General features: G+C 39.0%; 1 protein-coding gene across 1 annotated transcript; it reads right to left on the reverse strand.

Moving 5' to 3' along the window:
• Nucleotides 1-16,999: 16,999 nt before the first annotated feature.
• Nucleotides 17,000-19,280, reverse strand: LOC113705927 (probable (S)-N-methylcoclaurine 3'-hydroxylase isozyme 2). Its single transcript, XM_027227831.2, has 2 exons — nucleotides 18,405-19,280; nucleotides 17,000-17,786 (listed from the first exon to the last, which is right to left on the reverse strand). The coding sequence occupies exons 1-2, from the start codon at nucleotides 19,278-19,280 to the stop codon at nucleotides 17,175-17,177; spliced, it is 1,488 nt and encodes a 495-aa protein (XP_027083632.1). The 3' UTR covers nucleotides 17,000-17,174.
• Between the last annotated feature and the right edge of the window lie 4,792 nt (nucleotides 19,281-24,072).

The raw sequence follows: 24,072 nt of genomic DNA on the forward strand, positions 1-24,072 counted from the left end.
GTAATTTTTTTACTGCTACAATTTTTGAGTAACTATACTGTAATGCATTTTTGTTTTGTGATTTACGTGAAATAAAAAATATTTTAAATAATAATTATGTTATTTTATTACATATATAGTCAAAATGTATAGCAAGCGATGAGGCTTCTTACACGGGTATTGGTTCAGGAGATGAACCTACCGAGGATGGGGGGTCAACTAGTCCCGCCACGGACTAGGCCTTCACCATTAGGCTAGGATAGTGGGTGATTTTGACCTTGTACATAGGAAGGTTAGGGGATGTGGTGACCTGGTGGTTGTATAGCTCCTTTTGACTACTCGTGTTAGGTTTTGCTTGATATGACTATATCTGTACTTTTGGGGGCTCGTACTTGCTATTTTGGTCTCGTTATCTTGTAAATGACTGCTATGAGTCTTTTAATGTATAATACTTTGACTGTTGATCTTGATCTTTGACTGTTGACTGTTGACTATTGACTTTTGACCTTTGACTTTATTCCGTCATTAATTTTAACTACAGTGCATTTCACTTGCTTATCGTGATTTCGATTTTCATTTCTTACTTGACTTTTCATATGAGCATCTATCATATATCATATTGCTTACCCGGTTAGTTATCGTACTTGGGCATTAGGCCACTGAGTAATAATGGAGATTAGACAAAGACGTACTCGGGGCCGTGGACGAGAACCCAGGCAAGTACAAGATCAAGAGGAGGAACAAGGTTCGGTGGCGAATCAAAACCAGGGACCCCGAGGTGATGGAGGGGACCAAGTAGCAACAACTATTAATCGAATGACTGATTTGTTGGCCCGCTTGGTTGACCAGCAGGGTCAAGTACCTGGTAACCAACAAAGGGACCCCGAAGTAGGCCAGGATAGGGCCCTGGAGCGGTTTCAAAAGTTTGCTCCTCCAAAATTTCTTGGAGGACCTGAACCTGAAGTTGCCGAGAATTGGTTCGAGCGAATGGAGGATATATTCGCCGCGTTGCATTACTCTGAAGAGAGGCAAGTTACTTTTGCCGTTTTCCAACTGGAATGCGCGACCCGTTCCTGGTGGAACGTAGTAAGGGCCAAGTGGGAAAGGGAGCAAACCCCACGTACCTGGTTAAACTTCACGAGGGAATTCAATGAGAAATTCCTTCCACCCTTAATTCAGGAGAAAAGGGAGGATGAGTTCATTAAACTGCGCCAAGGCACTTCAAGTGTGGCAGAGTATGAGACGCAGTTCACCCGACTTTCCAAGTTTGCTCCAGAATTGGTAGTAAGTGAACAAAAGCGCATAAGGCGGTTTATACAAGACTTGAATGTAGAAATTCAAAAGGATTTGGCTGCCGCTCAAATTGACACCTTTAAAGATGCGCTTGAAAAGGCTTAACGTGTGGAGCAGGCCCGATCTCAAGTTCGGACCTTTCAGGCTAAGAGGCGTGGTGCATCTAGTAGTACTCCTGGCTGAGGTGATCTGAATGTGCCACCTCCGAAGTTGGGAAGAGGTGCGGGTGGAGGCCGAATTACAGGGACACCGAGAGGAGGAGTTTTATCTAGAGGAGCTCAAAGTGGGAAGGGGACAGGGACAACAAAAGACTGGCTCCCAAGGAGTTCCCGCACCCACCACACGTGTAAGCTGTGGATATTGTGGTAAGCCAAATCATACCGAAGATAATTGCTGGAAAAAATGAAGAAGTGCCTTGTTTGTGGAAGTTCTGAACACCAGATTGCCACTTGCCCTGTTAAGAATCGTGACGGGAACGGGGGTACCCAGTCGGAAAAGTCAAACCCTAAGCAACCTACCACCAGTGCAAGTCGACCCAAAACCTCTGCTAGGGTTTTTGCTTTGGACCACCGGCGAGTTCCGGATTCCTCGGAAGTAGTGGAAGGTACGATCCCTATATTCCACCGCTTAGCTAAACTTTTGATTGACCCTGGGGCAACCCATTCTTTTGTGAATCCTGCCTTTATGTGTGGTATTGCTGTGAATCCTGTTAAGTTGCCGTATGATTTAGAAGTGAAAACACCTACTGGGGATCAAAGCCTAATTACCAATATGGTCTATAAAAATTGTGAGATTTGGGTAGGAGAACGGAAGTTAGTGGGTAGGAGAACGGAAGTTAGTGGGTCACTTGATAAGTTTAGACCTGAAGGGGTACGATGTAATTATAGGCATGGATTTGTTGGCCCGTTATAACGCCCAATTGAACTGTAAAACAAAGGTGGTAGAATTCTCGATACCCGGAGAGGCAACTTTATAGTTGGACGTGAGAGGTAGGTTAGCCTCGTTTGCACTTGTTTCGGGAATCCGAGCCAGAAAGTTGTTGAGTAAGGGGGCGCAAGGCTACTTAGCCTTCTTAATTAATACTCCTGGAGATAAAGTGAAACTGGAGGATGTTTTAGTAGTGAATGAATTTCCTGATGTCTTTCCCGATGAGTTGAAATCGATGCCATCAGAAAGGGAAATAGAATTTAAGATTGATTTAGTACCTGGAACTGCTCCCATTGCAAAAACGCCATACCGAATGGCCCCCGCCAAACTTAAAGAGTTGAAACTGCAGTTACAAGATCTGTTAGAGAGAGAGTTTATTCGAGAAAGTGAGTCACCGTGGGGGGCACCAGTGTTATTTGTTAAGAAAAAGAATGGTAGTTTAAGACTGTGCATTGACTATCGTGGCTTAAATGACGTTACGGTGAAAAATAAATATCCCTTACCACACATTGATGAATTGTTTGACCAACTACAAGGAGCAGTAGTTTTCTCTAAGTTGGACTTGAGGCAAGGCTACTACCAGTTACGAATTAGGCAAGAGGATATACCGAAGACTACCTTTAATTCCAGATATGGTCATTTTGAGTTCGCTGTGATGCCTTTTGGTTTAACGAATGCCCCTGCTGCATTTATGGATTTAATGCATCGAGTTTTTAAACCCTACTTGGATCATGACAGGTGCCGAACCTGTGCAATAATAAATACCTACTCGAGAAAAATACAGATTTTGTATATAGCGGTGAGTAGGGTCGAATCCACAGGGACTGGGGATAATTCGTTTCTTCTAGAGTCCAAAGTATGGGGGGGTTTGGATTAAATGCTAACTAAATAAATTAACTGCAGAAAATAATTAATTAAAAGAAATGATTGGGGAAACTCTAGCCAAGGGTACACATCAGAAATGGTTCATGCACTGATCATTGATGCAGAAGTAATTCCAACATTTAGCAGTAGATTAGTTATAGTTGTCATGCACGCGATAAACAACCAACCCTTCCTTAATTTCTCGATAACTAAGGTACGACCGTTAGCTATTTCTCTAACCCAAAAATAACCCCAGGTACGACCGTAGGATTTAATTTCTAGATTGCATTAATAATTAGAAAGGCCCAATCCTAACCAACAAACACGCTACGAGGGTTTGTTTAAATTAGATCATATTATCCCCTGACATAAACCCAATTACGCCAGTTGCTACTGAGGTAGAGATAACGAACAATTACGGATTCAATTACCCCTATTTAGCAAAAATAGCCTATATGAATAATTAATTATTGCGCACTAATCAATCATACACAAGGCCATAGCAATTAAAATCAAGGAACATATGAATACCAATAAATGAAGAAAATAATTAAAATAGATTCGATCTCACAGTAGTTGTCGAACCAAATCGTCAGTTGTCCCCTTGACTAGAAAAGCTTAACCACGCCTCATGAGAAAATCTCCCCGTTGGGGAATATTGTCGAACACCTGGCGTGTGTCAGAGGCCAGTCCAAAGAAAGGAAAATAGAACTAAACTAAAAAACTAAAACTAAAGCCCTAGATGTCTTTTGCTTTTGTACGTTGTCCCCTTTTAAAGCAACAAAAGAAAGATGACTAAAAGCTATCTAGGTGGTCCCCACACATGTGGACAAAGCCTCCAAAGTACTTCTTTCTCCAAGTCTCTCTACGTAGCTTCTTTTGAAGAGCCCAAATGACTAAATGCCTTTCACTAGCTTGTGGTCCCCACCAATTCAAGGGCCCAAGAATTGAAGCCCTTAGAAGTTTCCATATTTTCCATAAAATCCCTCCTTTTTGGTAGTTTTCTACTTCATTCCTGAAATTAACTCCAGATACCAAATATGAGTAAATATTAACAATTAAGCAATATTTGGCAAGGATAAAAAGGGAGATTAATAATAAAATAACCAATAATTAACACCCTATCAATTCCCCCCACACCTAAATCATGCTTGCCCTCAAGCATGGGAACAACAATTGAACACCAAAATTTGACCATGGCTGTTACTCCAACTACCGTATTGCCAAGACACCAAGAAAATCATATATCAAGCGACACAGGTCAAGATCCAAGAAAAATCACCCCGGTTAGCATCTAAACTATCAACTCCTCCAATTTAAAGCAAACTAATCTAAGAAAAAGGAATGGTTGCTCACATTTATCAGTAAATGGTCCAGCTATTAACCAAAATCTCGACATTAAGATCACAAACCGGCAAGCTGAATTATTCACATACTAACACAATCTTTATTTTATTTTTTTCCTTTTCGTTTTGTTTTTGTTTCTTTCCCTTTTTTTTTTCTTTTTGAATAACAAAAGACTTAGTCTATAACCCTTAGAACCTTTTGACGCGAACTCCAACATTTGATAGATGGAGAAGCCCGGTTACTCAGCTCCAATTGCTACGGGACCACGCACTCATAATAACTACTACCTTTTGACGCGAGAATCGACACTTTAGGTGAAGATCTCCGGTTACTCAGTAGTAACTACTAGCGGAGTACAGTCAATTCTTATTTATATCCATATAGCACGATATCTAAAAATAACACAAAAATAACAGCAGCCAGCCTCAAATTTCCACACATGGAGAACTAAAATTAATAATTGGACCAATTCACATGAAAAAAAAATGCCAACAATCATTCCCTATGCCTAGAAAAGTTAACCAAAAATTGAAAAAGTTAAGCAATTATTGATATTCACCAAAGAGATGTTCCTGAACCCAACCATATCAACTTGATACCCTTTTATTATATAAAACTTGGCAATAGCAGAATTAGAGACAACAATCCGGTATCAAAACTTGGTATTCATATGAAGACTGACCACTAGAAGAAAATAAGAAAAGAAAATAAACGAAAAAAAAGAAGCTAAAAATAAAGGAAAAGCCCTTAGAAACTAAAAATAAAAATACTAGCACCACAACGATCCCCCCCACACCTAATTCACACATTGCCCTCAATGTGATAAATAAATAGTAATAGCAAGGCGAAAGGCAACGGAACTTCCCTGAAAGTCGTCAAAATAGGGGCGGATCGGGCGGGAACTGAGGAGCAGGACCTGCATGGTGCATAGATGCTGCCAAATTCTGCGCCATGTGAGGTTCTAGGTGTCCTAGACCTAGAAGATGACCATGGCCTCACCATTGGTTCTAAAGATCACTCCACTTGACAAGAGACAACAATGGCCAACAAATAATGGAAACAGGAAATTCAAAGCAATAAGAATTGAAAAGCCAACCCAACGAATAAAATGCACAATTCAACAACCCAGAGGTCATACAAATGCCCCAACACTTATAGCAAATGCAATCAATAAGTACTTATGGACCCCATGTAGTCAAATTCAGAATTAAGGTCGTCCAAAGTGCAACAACTGCTCTAAATACCCCAAGTAAGTCAATTAAAGGCAACCGACTTCAACAAGCAAATGCAAACTGCACATTCATGCCCCAATTCAACAAAGAAACGCAGAAAAGTAGCCACAATACTAGAGCACAGCTCCCAATAATGCAACAGAACAGCAACTCGAACAAACTAGGAACTGTGCTAGTGTCTTAATAAATCAACAACTTTCAGCAATTAGACACAATCGGACCCAATATCGTAACAACTGTCTCCAATTGGACAGTCAATTACCCACCTCAACCTGCTAAAATTAGCAATTGACCCAAGAAAATGGCAACTCCAGCAACAACAGTTCAGAAGTTGGACAGAAACAACTCAACCACAAATGCCCAGTAGTCGATTAGGCAACCAATAACACAGGAGTAACAAATATTATGTAAACTACCCTCACCAGTACCACTGGTGCATGCATAAGGAAAAAAAGTAAATCAAATGGCCAACCCACTGCACCTGATAGATCCGAACACACCCAATAGCACCAAAAATGAGCAGAAATCAAAACGAGAAGCAATTGGCAACTAACTCCCAAATCAACCCCAAAGAATGCACCAATTGTACTTAACGGGACTATGGACAGTGCTAGTGTGCTAATAAATCAACAAATGTCTCCAATTTAGGAAACCAGCAAGTCAACTTAACAGCACCAATGAAGCACACAACGGCTATTGAAATGTCTCACGGAGCACATAAACCACAGAGCCGTCAATGGAGCCCAAAAATTGACATTAAAAATGCAGTAGACTAAAGAGCAACTTGGGAACAGAGGGACTCAAAGATACCTGCCCACTGCCCAACGGTGTCGTTGGTGGCTGTGGGTGATGGAAGCGGCGACGGCCGGGGCAGACCGTGGGTGTGCGTGTGAAGGCTGGTGGCGGCGTGCAGGTGGCCGAGCAGAGGCAGAGTGAGGTGGAGAGGAGAGTGTGGGCAGGCGGCTGAGAGGGTGGTGAACTGGAGGAGGTTGTGTGGTGGTGCGCGGCTGGGCAGGGGGAGCTCGACGGTAGTGGGTGAAGTGGAGGAGATGGCCGACAGTAGTGGAGCTCGAGGAGGTGGAGCAGGGAAAGGGAGAAGGCCGCGCGAGGGAGAGAGGAAGATCTGGTGGCTGAGGCTTCAGACGCGAGGTTGCAGCTGCTGGTGGAGGGCGGCTGGTCAGCGGCGAGAGGCGCGCGAGGACGATGAGAGTGGAGGAAGAGGCGGACTGCAGCGGCGAACTGGTGGCGGACGAGCAAACTCGCGGCAGCTCCTGGCGGCGCTCGAACTGGTGGAGAGTTGGTGGCGCCGCTGCTGAAGTAGAAAAGGACAGGGGGAAAGGGAAAGCAGCGGGGAAGAAGGAAGAAAGAAAGAAAAAGAAGAAAGAAAGAAAGAAAAAAGAAGAAAAGAAAAAGAAGAAAAGAAAAGGAAAAAAAAGAAAAATAGTTTTTGGAGATTTTTTTTTTTAAGTTTAAAATTTGAATTTTTCAAAACAAAATCGCAGGTTACAATGGAAAGTATTTTTTTTTATTTTTCTAAAAAAAATATTTTTTCCAATAAAAAAAAATAAAGAGAAACAAAAAAAATAATAATAATAATTTTTCTTTTGTTTTTGGGTCGTCAAACACCGCGTGGGCACGCCAAGATTGGTAAACGTCCACTGACCTCAGGAGTTACACACACTGCGTGGGCACGCCAAGATTGCACTTCCTGCCACAATGGAGAAAAATATGAAAACTGATTACTACTCAACTGAGAAACGAAAAACGAAAGAAATGAACAACGAAAAATAATAAAATCAATATTTGGGTTGCCTCCCAAAAAACGCCCTTCTTTAATGTCTTTGGCTAGACATTATCATGTTTTGCTCATGGAGGATAAAATCTTGTGGCTCGCTTCAATGCTTCATCTTCAACGTGATCCTGGTAACCCTCATAGATGGAGTAATTCTTGGGCACACGAGTTACGGGCTTCCATGGACTAGTAAATGGCGCTAAACAAGTCAACAATGATCTGCATTCTCCACTCACTCCTCCATCACACGCATTCATTGGTTCAAGATATTTTGCCATCTCCACTCTTAACTTATTCCTGTCATGAAATTTTAAATTTTCTGGTATAATAAAATCAATTTCAGTAACAAGAGTTGAAGAATAGGAGTCAGGAAAATATTGATTAAGGAGTGGAGAAGATGTCACCGCATTTGGAGATTGTTCACTGGAATCGTTCACTTGAATGAGTTGATCCTGGAGTCTCATTTCTTGCACTTCAGCTTCCTTTTCAACTGCATCTTTAAATCCGTTTTCTTGAAACTCTTGCAGTTCCATGTCATTTGGCCGGACAATTGCACTCTCATCTTCCTCAAGATTGATATTGGTTTGTGCGGGCAATTCTTCCATTTGAGAAGCCAATCGATCTATCCTGGATGTCAATTGACGCATTTGATCCGCCAGGTCGCGAAGGCTCGCTTGTGTCTTCTGATGATATCGATTTAGGCTCACTTGTGTCTCCTGATGAAATCGATTTGAATTAGCAATTAGTAAACCTATCATTTCTTCAAGAGACATACCTGACACGAAGGATGATTGCTGAGACTCTTGCTGTTGAACATCCATTGGCCCCGTCGAATAATCAAAATTGGAATTATCCCACCATTCTTGATCATACCCGTTTGAATAAGGGTCATACTGCGTTTGATATTGGGGTGGAAAATCTCCAAAAGTATCAAGTGGAGAACTTAAATTATCTTGAAATACGGGGCATGTGTCAGTTGAATAACCTGAGTCAAAATAAGTTCCACAATTTGCAACAGCCCATTGATCATTAGGAAAAACATGAGTCTCATAACCCCATTCAGGAACAAAATCCAGTCTATCATCAAAATACGAAGTGTTAGAAGCCATAAAAAATAAGAGAAAAATAAATTAAAAATGAAAACAAGGTGAACTCGAAAAGAAACAAATTAATCTGACACCAGTCCCCGGCAGCGGCGCCAAAAATTGACAGGTGCCGAACCTGTGCAATAATAAATACCTACTCGAGAAAAATACAGATTTTGTATATAGCGGTGAGTAGGGTCGAATCCACAGGGATTGGGGATAATTCGTTTCTTCTAGAGTCCAAAGTATGGGGGGGTTTGGATTAAATGCTAACTAAATAAATTAACTGCAGAAAATAATTAATTAAAAGAAATGATTGGGGAAACTCTAGCCAAGGGTACACATCAGAAATGGTTCATGCACTGATCATTGATGCAGAAGTAATTCCAACATTTAGCAGTAGATTAGTTATAGTTGTCATGCACGCGATAAACAACCAACCCTTCCTTAATTTCTCGATAACTAAGGTACGACCGTTAGCTATTTCTCTAACCCAAAAATAACCCCAGGTACGACCGTAGGATTTAATTTCTAGATTGCATTAATAATTAGAAAGGCCCAATCCTAACCAACAAACACGCTACGAGGGTTTGTTTAAATTAGATCATATGCTCCCCTGACATAAACCCAATTACGCCAGTTGCTACTGAGGTAGAGATAACGAACAATTACGGATTCAATTACCCCTATTTAGCAAAAATAGCCTATATGAATAATTAATTATTGCGCACTAATCAATCATACACAAGGCCATAGCAATTAAAATCAAGGAACATATGAATACCAATAAATGAAGAAAATAATTAAAACAGATTCGATCTCACAGTAGTTGTCGAACCAAATCGTCAGTTGTCCCCTTGACTAGAAAAGCTTAACCACGCCTCATGAGAAAATCTCCCCGTTGGGGAATATTGTCGAACACCTGGCGTGTGTCAGAGGCCAGTCCAAAGAAAGGAAAATAGAACTAAACTAAAAAACTAAAACTAAAGCCCTAGATGTCTTTTGCTTCTGTACGTTGTCCCCTTTTAAAGCAACAAAAGAAAGATGACTAAAAGCTATCTAGGTGGTCCCCACACATGTGGACAAAGCCTCCAAAGTATTTCTTTCTCCAAGTCTCTCTACGTAGCTTCTTTTGAAGAGCCCAAATGACTAAATGCCTTTCACTAGCTTGTGGTCCCCACCAATTCAAGGGCCCAAGAATTGAAGCCCTTAGAAGTTTCCATATTTTCCATAAAATCCCTCCTTTTTGGTAGTTTTCTACTTCATTCCTGAAATTAAGTCCAGATACCAAATATGAGTAAATATTAACAATTAAGCAATATTTGGCAAGGATAAAAAGGGAGATTAATAATAAAATAACCAATAATTAACACCCTATCAGATCAATTTGTTGTAGTATTTATTGATGATATTTTGGTGTATTCCAAGACTCGAGAGGAACACGAACGGCATTTGAAGATAGTTTTGCAGACTTTAAGGGAACATCAGTTATATGCCAAGTTTAGCAAATGCGAGTTTTGGTTGGAGCAAATTTCTTTTCTAGGGCATATAATATCTAAAGATGAAATTTCTGTGGATCTAGTGAAAGTGGAGGCTATAGCTGAGTGGAAACACCCGGAAACCCCGACTAAGGTCCGTAGTTTTCTAGGTTTAGCCGGATATTACCGTCGGTTTATCAAAGATTTCTCCAAGTTAGCCGGTCCTTTAACCGACCTGACCAAGAAACATGGTCAATTTGTCTGGAATTCTAAGTGTGAATCTAGTTTTCGGGAATTGAAGAAACGGTTAACGTCGGCACCTGTTTTAGCTTTACCAAATGGGAGAGATAGTTTTACTGTATATACGGATGCCTCAAGGGAAGGTTTGGGATGTGTTCTGATGCAAAACGGGAGTGTAATTGCCTATGCCTCTAGGAAGTTAAAACCCCACGAGCGAAATTACCCCACTCATGACTTAGAACTGGCCGCTGTAGTTTTTGCATTAAAGAAGTGGAGGCATTACTTATATGGAGTGACTTTTGAGGTGTATACCGACTATAAGAGTTTGAAATACCTATTCTCTCAGAAGGAGTTAAACTTGAGACAGCGTCGATGGATGGAATTTCTTGAAGATTATGACTGTACCATTAATTATCACCCAGGCAAGGCTAATGTTGTAGCGGACGCTTTTAGCCGACAAGTGCAAATAGCTGGATTGATGGTTAAAGAATAGACTTTGTTGGAGGAAGTGAGTGAATGGAACCCGCAATTAGACCGACAAAGGGGTAATTTTCTGCAATATTACAGTAAGATCTGATTTGTTGGACCGCATTAAAGAGGCTCAGGAGAATGACCGGATGGTGCAAAGGTGGACAGAAGAAGTGCAGAAAAGGGAGTTACAAGACTTTAACGTGAGTTCCGAAGGTATCTTGAAATTTCGAGATCGAATAGTGGTACCACAAGATGAAGTGATAAAAAGAGATATTTTGGAAGAGGCGCATCGGTCCAAGTATACAGTACATCCTGGAAGTAATAAAATGTACCAAAATTTGAAAAGGTTGTATTGGTGGGATAAGATGAAGAAGGAAATTGCTCAGTTTGTCCAAAAATGTTTGGTGTGCCAACAAGTGAAAGCTGAGCATCAAAAGCCCTCAGGTCTTCTGCAACCTCTGGAAATCCCTATGTGGAAATAGGAATATATTACTATGAATTTTGTATCAGGGTTACCCCGTACCCAGAAAGGTCACGACGCCAGGTTGACCAAGTCTGCTCATTTCTTACCCGTAAATATGAAATATTCTATGAAGAAATTGGCCCAATTATACATGGATGAGATTGTGAGGTTACATGGAATCCCTGTAAGCATTGTGTCTGATAGAGACCCACGATTTGTGTCTCGTTTTTTGCAACAATTACAAGGAACCTTAGGGACCAAACTGAACTTTAGTACTACCTATCATCCCCAAACTGATGGACAATCGGAGAGGACCATTCAGACACTTGAAGACAAGTTGAGGACCTGTATTCTAGATTTTGGTGGAAGTTGGGGACAATACATGGCTCTGGTTGAATTTGCATACAATAATAGTTACCATTCTTCAATACAAATGGCACCGTATGAAACTCTCTATGGAAGAAAGTGCCGATCACCAATATTTTGAGATGAAATAGGAGAGAGAAGAGTTGTAGACCCAGTTGCAGTACCATGGATCGAGGATGCGTATGAGAAAGTGAAAGTGATACGTCAGAGACTTCAGACAGCGCAAAGTCGACAAAAGAGTTACGCTGATAATCGACGAAAGGACTTGGAGTTTGAGATTGGGGACAAGGTATTCTTGAAGGTTACACCACTTCGAAATCTCACGACAGGAAAACGAAAGAAGCTTCATCCAAAATACGTAGGACCATTCAAAATCCTTCAATGAGTTGGAAACGTGGCATATCGATTGGAGTTACCAACAAGTCTATCCAGGGTTCATGATGTATTTCACGTGTCCATGTTGAAAAGGTATCATCCAGATCCCACTCATATACTGAAGCCAGAGGAAATTGACATTGATGAATCTTTAACCTACGAGGAAAAGCCAGTGCAAATCTTAGATCGAAAAGTGAAGGAATTGAGGACTAAGCAAATACCCTTGGTAAAGGTCTTGTGGAGAAACCATGAGGTGGAGGAAGTTACTTGGGAAATGGAAGAGGATATTCGCGCCAAATACCCTAAGCTATTCAATGATCAAGGTGAGAATTTCGAGGACGAAATTCTTTAAGGGGGAGAGAGTGTGAGAACCCTCATTTTTTTTAAAAGCACAATTTCCCCAAATTAATTGCCTTATTCTAGGATTTAAATCATATATTGTATGCCCTTACATTAGCTTTTCTAGGTGTTACAATAATTTTCATGCATTACACTTCATTCCTTTTTACTTGAAGAAAAAACATTTTTTTTTCTTCTTGAGTTGATTTTAATTATACACCACTTGCATTTTACCAAGTGTCTTTATATTAGTGGTAGAAATCTTACATGTAGGATTATAGGTGTTAGTTAATTATTGGTGCATTTGGAAAGGTTAGTTAGAGGTGTTAAAGAATTATTGGTACACTTGGAAAGGTTAGTTAGAGGTGTTAAAGAATGATTGGTGCATTTGGAAAGGTTAAGACACCATTAGTCAAAGATTAAGAAAGAATTGGACAAGTAAGTGGACATGTGGCAAACCCTAGCCAAGTATCTTATTGAAACCAAGATTTGAAGATTATTTAAACTAGCCAAGGCCTTTTTTTTTCTTAGTGTTGGCCGAATTTCTTGGCTTCAAGAGAGAGAGAGAGAGTGAGCTACATAATCTTGTTTTCTTACCATAGCAAATCAAGAACAACAATCAAAAGAGAAAGATTTGAGTTAGTAAGAGAGTTTCTCTAACTTTAAGTGCTTTATTCAAGCTTGAAGACTTACTTTGGTGGATTGATTTTGGTGGTTCAAGCTCACCACAAGAGAGGTATATGTTCTTTAAATCTTGGTTTTTGATGATAGATCATGCACTTGAAGTGTTAATAGCAAAGATACAAGTTGTTTGGTTGAGATGTTGAGTTAGTTTCTTGAAGTAAACAAGTAGTAGCTAGGTTTCTTAGTATGCACACCAAGTGTTTGATGAAGTGTTTGATTCTTATTCATGTTTGTTTATGAGGTATTATTATGTTTTAAACCTCTTTTGAGCTAGAACTACCACTTGATATGATGATTTGAGTAGAAAACATGAAAGGATGAAAATTGAACAAATGTTGAAAAGTGTGGGCTGGTTGCTTTGTCTAGGCTGGCCGGTTCTTGTAGGAGGGATTTTCCCTCAATCTTGTTGTTAAATTATGTCCTAATCAAGCCTAATAAACTAGGTTAACTATTGGTTAAGCCTATGAGCAAGTTGGAATGGAATTGAAGCAAGTAAAGTGGTGCTTTTGAACCATTAGTAGACTGTTTTAGGACTCTTGTAGTTATGAGATCATTATGGCTACCTTAAATCATGTTGTATGTTATATTGTGAGCTCCATTGATTCTAAGTGACTTGAATCCTTGTATATGATCACTTGAGGAGTGAATTGGGTGAATTTGGATCAAAACTAATGAAGTTAGCCCTAGAACTAGAGTAGTTTGATATAAGATTAATGTTGATCCAGGGTTGGAAAAACAGCCACCTTGTCTGAATTACTGTTGTTGATATGAGACGAACCATAGTGTGAGCTTGGTACCGTTGGAAAGCCCTTCGAGTCTAGTTTCCAACGCCACTGACGGCACCTAATTTCGAATTTTCTACAGTGAGTTATGACCGTTTTCCTAAGACTGCCAGGGCAAGACTGTGCAACCCGAGAAGAAACCCTTAAGCCCTATTGGAACTTTTCTTTTGCCGAACTTTCATGCATCTACTAAACTTGTTTTCTCATCAACTTTTACCATGGTTTGGACCTTGTTTGCATGACGGATTAAGTAGTTTAGACTACTCACTTGGTCTCTTATTGAGCCTAACCTAGTGGGGCATGAATCTAATTGTTAACGATTTCACTTGTTGCCCTAGGTTTGGGAAATGAAGGTGGTCATAACTAAGACGTTTGACATCGATCGCTACTTTTGCTTGACAGGTGAGTGTTCCACTACCTGTTACTTGTTATGTGGAATACTTGTGTACTTGAAATTATTGAATTGGTATTGTTTGAGCCAAACACTGTTTTAACAAAATTGAGGCGAGTGTGTACTTCATCATACTCGACCTTCCTTGTTTGTTTACTGAGACTCTATTTATTGAATGAATTACCATGGGATGAAATAATCCTATATGTGACTGTGCTTAAGTTGCGTGGAGGATATTCCACCGACTACTGTTACTGTTTGGGTACCCAACCTCACAGGTGAGTCGGCCGTATCGAGCCAGTTAGGGTTTGGTCGAGAAAACCGATAAATCTTGAGGACTGTTTACTGTTCACTGAAACCGGTATACTCGAGTATTACCTAACTACTGTTATGAAGTGCGGGCCCGGTAGGGGGTTGATTGGTGGACGGAGGCAGGTGAAAGTGGTGTTCTACGGACTTAATATTCTGTGTATACAAGTGTTGACGGAGTGTCAACGAAGACATTTATGATCAAGCTCAACGGAATTTTGGCTTTTGAAAGCCACCCGTATCCTTGAATTGAATTGTGGTTAATTGTTGTTGTATCATATGGTATTTACTTGATTATTCTATGCCTTAATTTGACTATGTGTTTACTTGCTTTACTTGGAATCTCACTGAGTTTTAGCTCACCCCACTCCCTTTGTTTTCCTTAACAGATCGGGGATGGACTAACGGTCGAGGGCTTTCTTAGCTTTGTTTTGTTTGAACTTGTAACCTTTTGTTAAGATGACTTACCTTTTACTTTTGTAAGCTTGAATTTCTAAGTTTGACTTATGTTATGTAATTGTAGTATGGAATGGTAAGTGTGACTTTTAGCTGCCGTATTAAGTTTGGAAAGTTGATTGACGGTTATATGTTAGTAAAGTTGTACGATTTAATTTGAAGTTATTTTTCCCCAGTTATTTTGAGTTGCTAATTCTTTGATCGACTGAGCCCCGGCGAGAGTTGGGCAGGCAGTCCGCTAATACCCTAAAGTTCGCCCTAGGGAGAGGTGGGGCTGTCACATGCGAGGGCACCCGTGGGATTAAAAAAATTTTATTATATAATTTCATTAATTAAAAAAATTTATTATATAATTTCATTATAATAAATTTGAGCAAATAATCAAGTATTAAAAAATCAACACAGCAACAAATTATTTATTATTCATTGTAACTTCACAATTGAAACTCATAAAAATAATTAAACAAGGTTATTTGAATACAATCTAATATGATAAAACAAATATAACTAAAATAATCAAGTTTTCACTTTTGATACAAATACAATCACTAAATTATTATTGTATTTTTTTTAGAAAAAAATGTTATTGTATTAAGTGTAGTTAGGAATTTAACATAAATGTATTAATAAATTTAGTATAAATAATTAATAATTTTTATTAATAGACATGTATAATTAATAGTATAATTGATAATATCATTATATATATATATATATATATATGTGTGTGTGTGTGTGTGTGTGTGTGTGTAGTTAGGAATTTAACATAAATGTATTAATAAATTTAGTATAAATAATTAATAATTTTTATTAATAGACATTTATAATTAGTAGTATAATTGATAATATCATTATATATATATATATATATATATATATATATAATTATGTACATATATATATATATATATATTTTTTCAAACGGGTGGCTACTCTCCCGCCCCGTTTCTAAACGGGGGGAAAAATTTACCCCTGCCCCTGCCCCTGCCTCACCCCCCCCCAATGATCCCCCGCGGGTGCCCGCCCCCATTGCCATCCCTATCTAATAGGCATTAAATTATCAAAATTATTATACTAAAATCTATTGTCTAGACAAGCTAGAAAAAAGAAATGAATCCATTATCTCGTGTATCTATTATGAAAAGTAAAAGAAAACCTTCCAATATTTTTGACACTGTCAATTAGAAACTTGAAATCAATTTCACTCACTAGCTTGTGGAGTTTTGGAAAAATACGTGAATAAATTACTGGAGCGGTGTTCTTGCTTTATCAAATGACTGCCATTTGAGAATTTCAAGATTCTCGTTTAGGAAATAAATTTGTTCTTTCTTAAAAGTAAATAAGCATGTAGTGGCAAAGTCAAAAAATTTGTTAAGCGTAACACGCTTTTAGGAAAAAAAAAAAGATTTTATTGTTCTCATATTTCAATCTTCAATTTTACTTTTTTTCTATTTTCTATTTAACCAAATGCTTCTATATTTTGCGTTCTCTTAAATAGTAGAAACCAACTAGAAGACAAGAATAGTTGATTTATAACTTGTGAAAACATCAAACAATTTTGTGTACATTCCAATTTTAAAGAAGTACATTGGAGTTGGGCACATTATATTCACTATAAATGTTTCTCTCACTTTACATGTTCTTTGAAAGCGTTAACTATTACTACATTACCTTAGAGAACTTACATTTACCTGACGTTGATTGACTAGTACAAAGCTTGAAAAAGAAAATAAAAGAGTCAAATACCAACTCTACTTTTAACTCAATGTAACATATATTTAGTTGCTAAAGCAATAAGTTCCTAACTTTCTATGATTATTAATGGCTTAGTAAATTAAAAATTTGTCTGGATGTTATTTTCTAAGGAAAAATTTGTACTTTTTTTGTGAACATATTTTTCAATCTTTTTTTTATCTCACATACATCAAATAAGTAAAACATATTTTTCTACAAAAAATTTAAAAATTAGCAATTCAAACGGGACCTAAGTTTTCCACCACTTCAACCCCAATTATTTGTTCGCGTGAAATGGCAGGAGCAAGATAATTGAAACAATGATGCAAAAGAATGAGGGTAAGAGTTTGGCTTAAATGACAAAGTGAAGCTAGCCTTTTCCCTACTCAATATGGTAAAATCGACTCTATTGACCACTGCCATTTATAGCAAGCGAAATTCACTTGGTTATGTATTCAAGAAGAATGTGTACTCATAAAAAAACAGATCTAAAACAAGACATATAGCAGCAAGACATTTAGTTAACATTCGATTCAGGAAACAAAAGATACATGCGAAAAATATCTATTATTGGTATCGTCTTGATTTGGGGATGAGAAGCAATGGTTGTTCCTTCTGCAATGTAATACCAAACCTCTCCTTCATGTCTAACTGCTGGGGATCTTTGCCTTCAGGAAGTGACCACTCAAAGCAATGAACTAAGGTAGCAAGAACCACACTAAGCTGCCTGGCAGCCATTGGCACGCCAGGGCAAATTCTCCGTCCAGCCCCAAATGGCAACAACTCAAAATCATTTCCCCTGAAATCCTTGTCACAATTTAGAAATCTCTCTGGCCTGAACTTCAACGGCTCATCCCAAACCGAAGGGTCTCGTCCAATAGCCCAAACATTCAATAAAACTTGAGCATCTTTTGGAATTGTATAGTTCATGACCTGACAAGTTTCAAGAGCTCGATGAGGCATCAACAATGGCCCTGGAGGGTGCAATCTGAGGGCTTCTTTAATACAGGCTTGAAGATAAGGTAGTTGCATCAATTGAGACTCGTTTGGCAAATCGTCATGGAACTCTCTGTCAAGCTCTTCGTGTACTTTCTTCATGATTTCTGGATTCTTCACTAGTTCTGCCATTGCCCACTCAATTGTTGAAATGCTTGTGTCGGCCCCAGCAGTGAACAGCTCCTACATTACACCAGTAAATTTTTTTTTTTTTTTAAAATCTCGCATTAATATCTTGATGCACATTTCACAGAGTGGTCGTAAGGGTCTGTCTCAATAAGTTCCTTTCACAGACAACAAAAATAATTTTGGTTGAATTTTAATTCATGATAGTGTCTAATTTTGTGCCTTAAAACAAAATTGGTATGAATAATTAGGGATATAATTTTCTAGATATATATAACATAAATTACTTCAAGTTGAATAAGTAATAACTTAACATGATTATTGTAGAAAATTATTGCTAGTTGTGTCTGCCTCATTGAGATATATATTGGAAGCCGATTTTATCAGTCACAAAGATGTAGCATAACAGATAGAACATATACACGAGAAATCTAGAAATGCAACTGATTTTACGTTGTTGTTTCCAGTTGCATCCGATTTCTAATCTTATTCATCTTCTTGAGATTTAGCTCATGTTCTTGAGGCCAAAGATAAGTGGGCAAACAGTGCAGAAGCTTGAAATTATCATGCTCAACACATACAAATAAATACAGGTGGATGTGTACATTGACTCTGTGTTGTGTGTGTGTGTGTGTGTGTGTGTGTGTGCACGCTTAGGTAAAGAATAAAGAGTACCAAGAGCAATTGGTGGATTCGATCATTGGTAAAATTATTCTCTATCAGTGATTCCAGAAAGTCTATCTGGTCCAAAGGACCACCCTTTTGTCTTCTCTCTTCAATGACTGGTTCCCAGATAGCACGAATCCTTTTCTCCAATTCACTTGTCTTCTTTCGAACACCCTGAAGATCAAACCTGTCAAAAAATGGATAATAATCTGATATATTTGGAACAGTAACCACCTCCATAATTGTTCTAACAAGACCTTTCAACCCTCCATCAGCCCTTTTTTCTTCCAAACCAACAACATCTCTTGACATCAATACATTACCCAACATGTTAAAAATCGTTGCAAAAACTAACTCTCCAAAATCCACAACTTGACCTTCTTTAGCCCTCAAATGCTCAACCATGTCAAAAATCTTTTTCTCTCTTAGACAGGATTGGTTTTCCAGGGCTTTACCGGAGAAAAGCTCGCTTCTACATAGTGTCCTTAGATACTTCCATCGGTCACTGCATTCGTCGTTCCATCCGATTGATGAATAATTCAGCTCTTCTTGATCAGCAGGGACAACCTTGGGAACGTACCGGGCAGAAAAAGTCCGATCATGAGTTTTCATGAGTTCAATTGCAGCAGCTGGTGATGAACCCACGACCAAGTATTGAGTGCCTAGTTTAAGACACATGAGGGGTCCATATGTTTGAGCAAGATTGCTGAGGGTGGCATGAGGCATTTTTCCCATATGAGGAATGTTGCCTAAGATAGGCCATGGAACTGGACCTGGTGGAAGTGGTGGTCTGCCCGATGTAGAAGAAGATTTGAGTTGCTTTGAGATGAAATAGAGCAAAGGTAGGAGGAAGATTGGAAGCAATAGATAGTGGTCTCCTACCATTACTGAAAAGTGGGCCATTACAATTTTTCATGAAAATGTTCTGTTGCAGCTTACAACTTCCTCTTGGGAGCTGAATATAATTGCTCGCACAAAGCCAGGGGCAGTTGGTCAGCACCAGAGGAGTATGCCACGTTTAAGGGCCTCTACAAGACTACAATCCTATATTGGTGAATGTGGGGTGCATTTAATAGTGGAAATTGATTTAACTTGAAATGGATGGATAGGCTTGATAGGAGGACATAATTTTCTATGAATATTAAAATTTAGGGTAAACAACAAAAAAGTCCCCTGTGGTTAAGCAATCATACATAAAAGCCCTCTGTGATTTCATATCATACCAGTCGATACCCCGTGATTTGAATTAACCTGAAAAGTGGACGGAAATCGTCAAATATTCAGCGTGTGTCTTAAACGAACTGCAAAGGCGCGTGCATATGCGAAAAATAGATTTCCACTGCAAACTTTCACGTGATATGCCTACTTTACCCTTCACTCTTTAATAATAAAAGACCAGCTTCCAAGCCTTCCGAGTCTTCATGTTCGGCCAAAATTGAAGATTGAAGGCAGCATTCGAAGCCTGTGCAAGTAATCAATCAAGCAGAGCTTGCAAGCTAGCAAAGGAATTGCAGGAAACAAAGCCTTAAGGTAAAAATGTGAACTGTATCTGTATATATTCGGTCTGCAAATTCTGTAGGAAAAGTGCAGAAAGTACCCCAAGATGTCTTCCTCAAGCTCTCGACCAATAAGCGGGGGAAATGGAGGCAGAGGTCTTCAATACCAGTACAAGGTATGTAATTGTCGAAGGAAGGCAGAGGGGCCATATAGTATTGGCAACCAAGACTGATGTAGCAGTAGAAGAGACTGATTTGCCTGGAGCTGATAAAGATACTGGTGAAGTCTCTGAAAGTCCATTAGATGCTATTGAAACAAACGAAGATTCCTCTGCTAAATCAGATGGAAGCTCCACTACTGCTCGATCTAAGCGAACAAGACCCATTAGGAAGAGTGACATGCCTCCTATCAGGACTGAGGATTTGATTCCTGGTGCAACTTATGTAACTTGTGATTTATTTGTTTGGCAGCTACACGTGAATTTTTTGGAGTAGCATGAGAATCATTAAAGGTTTCTTTATTTCTACTCTAACAATTAGATTGCATATTTCTGTTTGTTCTAAAACATTTTTGTGGAAATAGAGTTCGTGCTGCTTTCTGTTTCTTTTGTTTGACTCTGCTCTTCAGCCATCTGCAACTGAACTTCTTAGTTATTTGGGGTAAGTCCAGACAGGGCCCTTGGGGGTATGGGTTGGGGTGGGTTTTGGGATAAGACAGACTTTATCTAAACTTGATTGGTTTTTGAAGTCTTTGTCTGCAATTTTCGCTTATATTAAAAGGGTATTTTCGTCTATTCACTCAGCTCCGTCTGTTTTGACAATTTCCGTCAACTTTTCAAGTTAATTCAAATCACGGGGTATCGACTGGTATGATATGAAACCACAGGGGGCTTTTATGTATGATTACTTAACCACAGGGGGCTTTTTTGTTGTTTACCCTAAAATTTATTATTTTTGCATAGGTTGTAACTTAATACCGTGTAAAGATATTAATTGATTAATCAAGTTTAAATAAATTCTTATCAAATCGAATTTAATTGGGTTAATTCATCTTTCAACCCTACTAATGCTATTGCAAAGTCAAATCTTGTCGGTAATGCTTCCAAATTCAAACCAAAAAGAAAATTTACTCCACAGAATTTAGACTTTAGTTCCTAATGTTTCTTATGCCGACAAAAGGACAACAACTAATTAGAAATTGCTAACTCTAACAGTCAGATACAAACCAAGTGACAGTTAGTCTGATAAATTGTGGCCAGTATAAAGTATTCTTCTATCTTTCTCTCTCCTCCCTGCTAATGTTAATTTCGTTTCAGTTTTTTGTTTCTTTCAAGGAAGCAGTGGAGTTTAAGAAACGAGAAATGAGGCATTTGAACCTAGAACATTTAATTTCTAAGATAGGATATTAACCTTAACTATTAGATCAAAACCTTTTCGACAAGACGGCAAGTTTAGTTTCAGTTAGCAATTTTTAATAGTTTAAAATGTCTTTAAACTAAAACTGAAATTGCTTTTGTGTGTATAGAAAAATGCCAAATACTTGTTTATTACAATTTTAACTCATCCATGTGGCCATCACCATTAGAGCTGTTAAACGAGCCGAGTCGAGCTCGAGCATATGACAATCGAAGCTCGAACTCGCTCGATTACTAATTAGAGCTTCATAAGGGGCTCGAGATTGACTCGATATATTGGTAGAGAGCTCGAGCTCGAACTCGAGTTTGAGTTCGAGCCGGTCCTGTCGAGCTCGAAGCTCGAGCTCGAACTCGAGATGAACTCAAGCCGAGTTTTGCGAGCTCGAAACTCGAGCTCGAGCTCGTTTACGGGTGAGAGCATATCAGTTCCTGGCAAACTCATATTTAGTCGGACAAAAGAAGAGCACATTCCCTAATATATCATCTTCAATTCCACAAGCTCGAATTGAAGCCAAATATTGCAAGCCAGGTCGAATATAAAAACTCGGATTACAATATTCAAACCAAATCAGATTACAACATGTCCAAAACATATCAGATAACATATCCAAACCAAATATCAGATTACAACATGAAAAGTTTACATAAACAGCCACCAAACATATCAGATAACATGTCCAAATCAAATATCAGATTACAACATCAAAAGTTTACATAAACAGCCACCAAACATATCAGATAACATGTCCAAACCAAATATCAGATTACAACATCAAAAGTTTACATAAACAGCCACCAAACATATCAGAAGCCACCAAGCAACATCAACAGCCACCAAATCAGCTCGTGAATGATTCAGGAAGTTCAACTTCCTCAAATGTGATTGATTCGGCCACATCAAGTGATTCCTACAAAACAAAAGATGAGTATGGGCAATGAAAGAAAATCTGCCTGATTTATTTTCAGAGAGACAAATATTTGACATAATTCATTTTTCAAATTGAAATGGGAAGTCAGTCTACTTCTTTTGATTGGAAAGCATACATAGAAGGTAGTGTACGTGAATAGTTGGTTGCTCAAAATTGATATCGAAAGCACTTATTACATATTCAACCACCTTTCTAATTCGTTGAAATTTTTTTTTGTTGGGTGTATGGAGCCATATATAGATCCTAAATTCATTTAATTCTAGCAGGTTAGCCCAGAGCTGTATAGGGACAGCTTTCCAAGATTTTTTACATATTGGACAGTAAGTGTCTAAGTGGCAGTCACATTAATTATTGCCATTCATTCATCTTCTTTAAGGAACTTATGATTAATCGTAATTAACTTGACCAAATTCATCAAGCTAATTCAATGAATGATGTACAAAGTGATGCATATCAAGCCACAAGTTGTTATAATTTGCTATGCTCAGGCTTTGCCCAGACCAATAATCGAATAGCAATCGGAGCTGCAATTTCTCCCACATCTTCATATAATGGTCCCAGTATATGTGCGTGTGTGTGTGTGTATATACTAAATTTGCTAGCTAATTTTTCAAGAAAAGGAAAAAAAGAAGTGATTAAAAAAGGAATTAAGTAGACGAAAATAAGAGGAACTGGTAGCAATTAAACACACATCTCTTACCACAAAAAGAAAAACTAATTAAACAAACTAACGACCCAAATAGCAATCAGCAGGAACCTACTGATGTAGATGTTACCATCCTTGGCCAGTTAATTAGTGCAAAACTTGGAAACAGCCATAGGGCCAAAAACATTATCTCGTTTATTAACGTCAACATCCAACTCCAGCGATAGAAAATAGAACAATTTCGATGAATGTGAACAATAATCATTCTATATAAATATTTCAACAAACACTCTAGAAAAAAAACAGTACTTGAAGACAATTTCGACATTCACTATTAATTTACTAGTATATTTGCCAATCTTCAATACCATCTTTTTCAGATACAACAATCAGTATATAATCATCAAGCACACTCTAATCTGCTCGATACATGTGTGCTTGTTAAATTGATTGAAATTTAAATTCTTGAACCCAAAAACAAAGAAAGAAAAGGAAAAAAAAAAAGAAAAAAAGAATCGGGGTCACTACTTACCAGAATGCAGTGAATCAGGGTATGGTAGAGGCCCCTGGCTCTACCGAGGTGGCTCTGTATGGCAGCTCCGTATGGTGAGTCAGTGACGGTGGCGAGAATCAGGCGAGCTACTGGCCAAGGATGGAATTCAGTCGCCTGATTCAGTGGGCTGCTTTTGTTAGGAGGGTACGGCTGCGACTGCAGGTGTGGAACGGGAAAAGAGTTGAGGAGAATGGAGGCTGGCGGTGAGAATGGAGGCTGCGGGGTGGGGTGCAAATGGAGGCTGCGGTGAGAATGGAGGATGGCGCCTGGCGGCGAGAATGGAGGCTGCGGGGTGCGGCGTGAGAATGGAGGCTGCAAGGATTGGGGTGCGGCTGCGGGGTGACGGCTGTGGCCTGTGGGACGGGAAAACGAAATACCAAAAGAGGAAAGGAGGAATTAGGGCTACAGCAGACGGAAGATGACTTAGAGTACCACTTACACGCTGAAATGATAAAAATGCCCCTATCTTTCGAGCCTACCGAGCTTATACGAGCCGAGCCCTACTCGGCTCGTTTATTAAACAAGTACTGATTAGAGCTCGAGCTCGGCTCGTTTCTCTCTGTAAACGAGCCGAGCCGAGCCCTTATCGAGCCGGGTCGAGCTCGGCTCGCTAGTTGCCCGGTTCGATTAACAGCCCT

The sequence above is a fragment of the Coffea arabica genome, chromosome 8c, assembly GCF_036785885.1.
Source record: "Coffea arabica cultivar ET-39 chromosome 8c, Coffea Arabica ET-39 HiFi, whole genome shotgun sequence".
Lineage (NCBI taxonomy): Eukaryota > Viridiplantae > Streptophyta > Magnoliopsida > Gentianales > Rubiaceae > Coffea > Coffea arabica.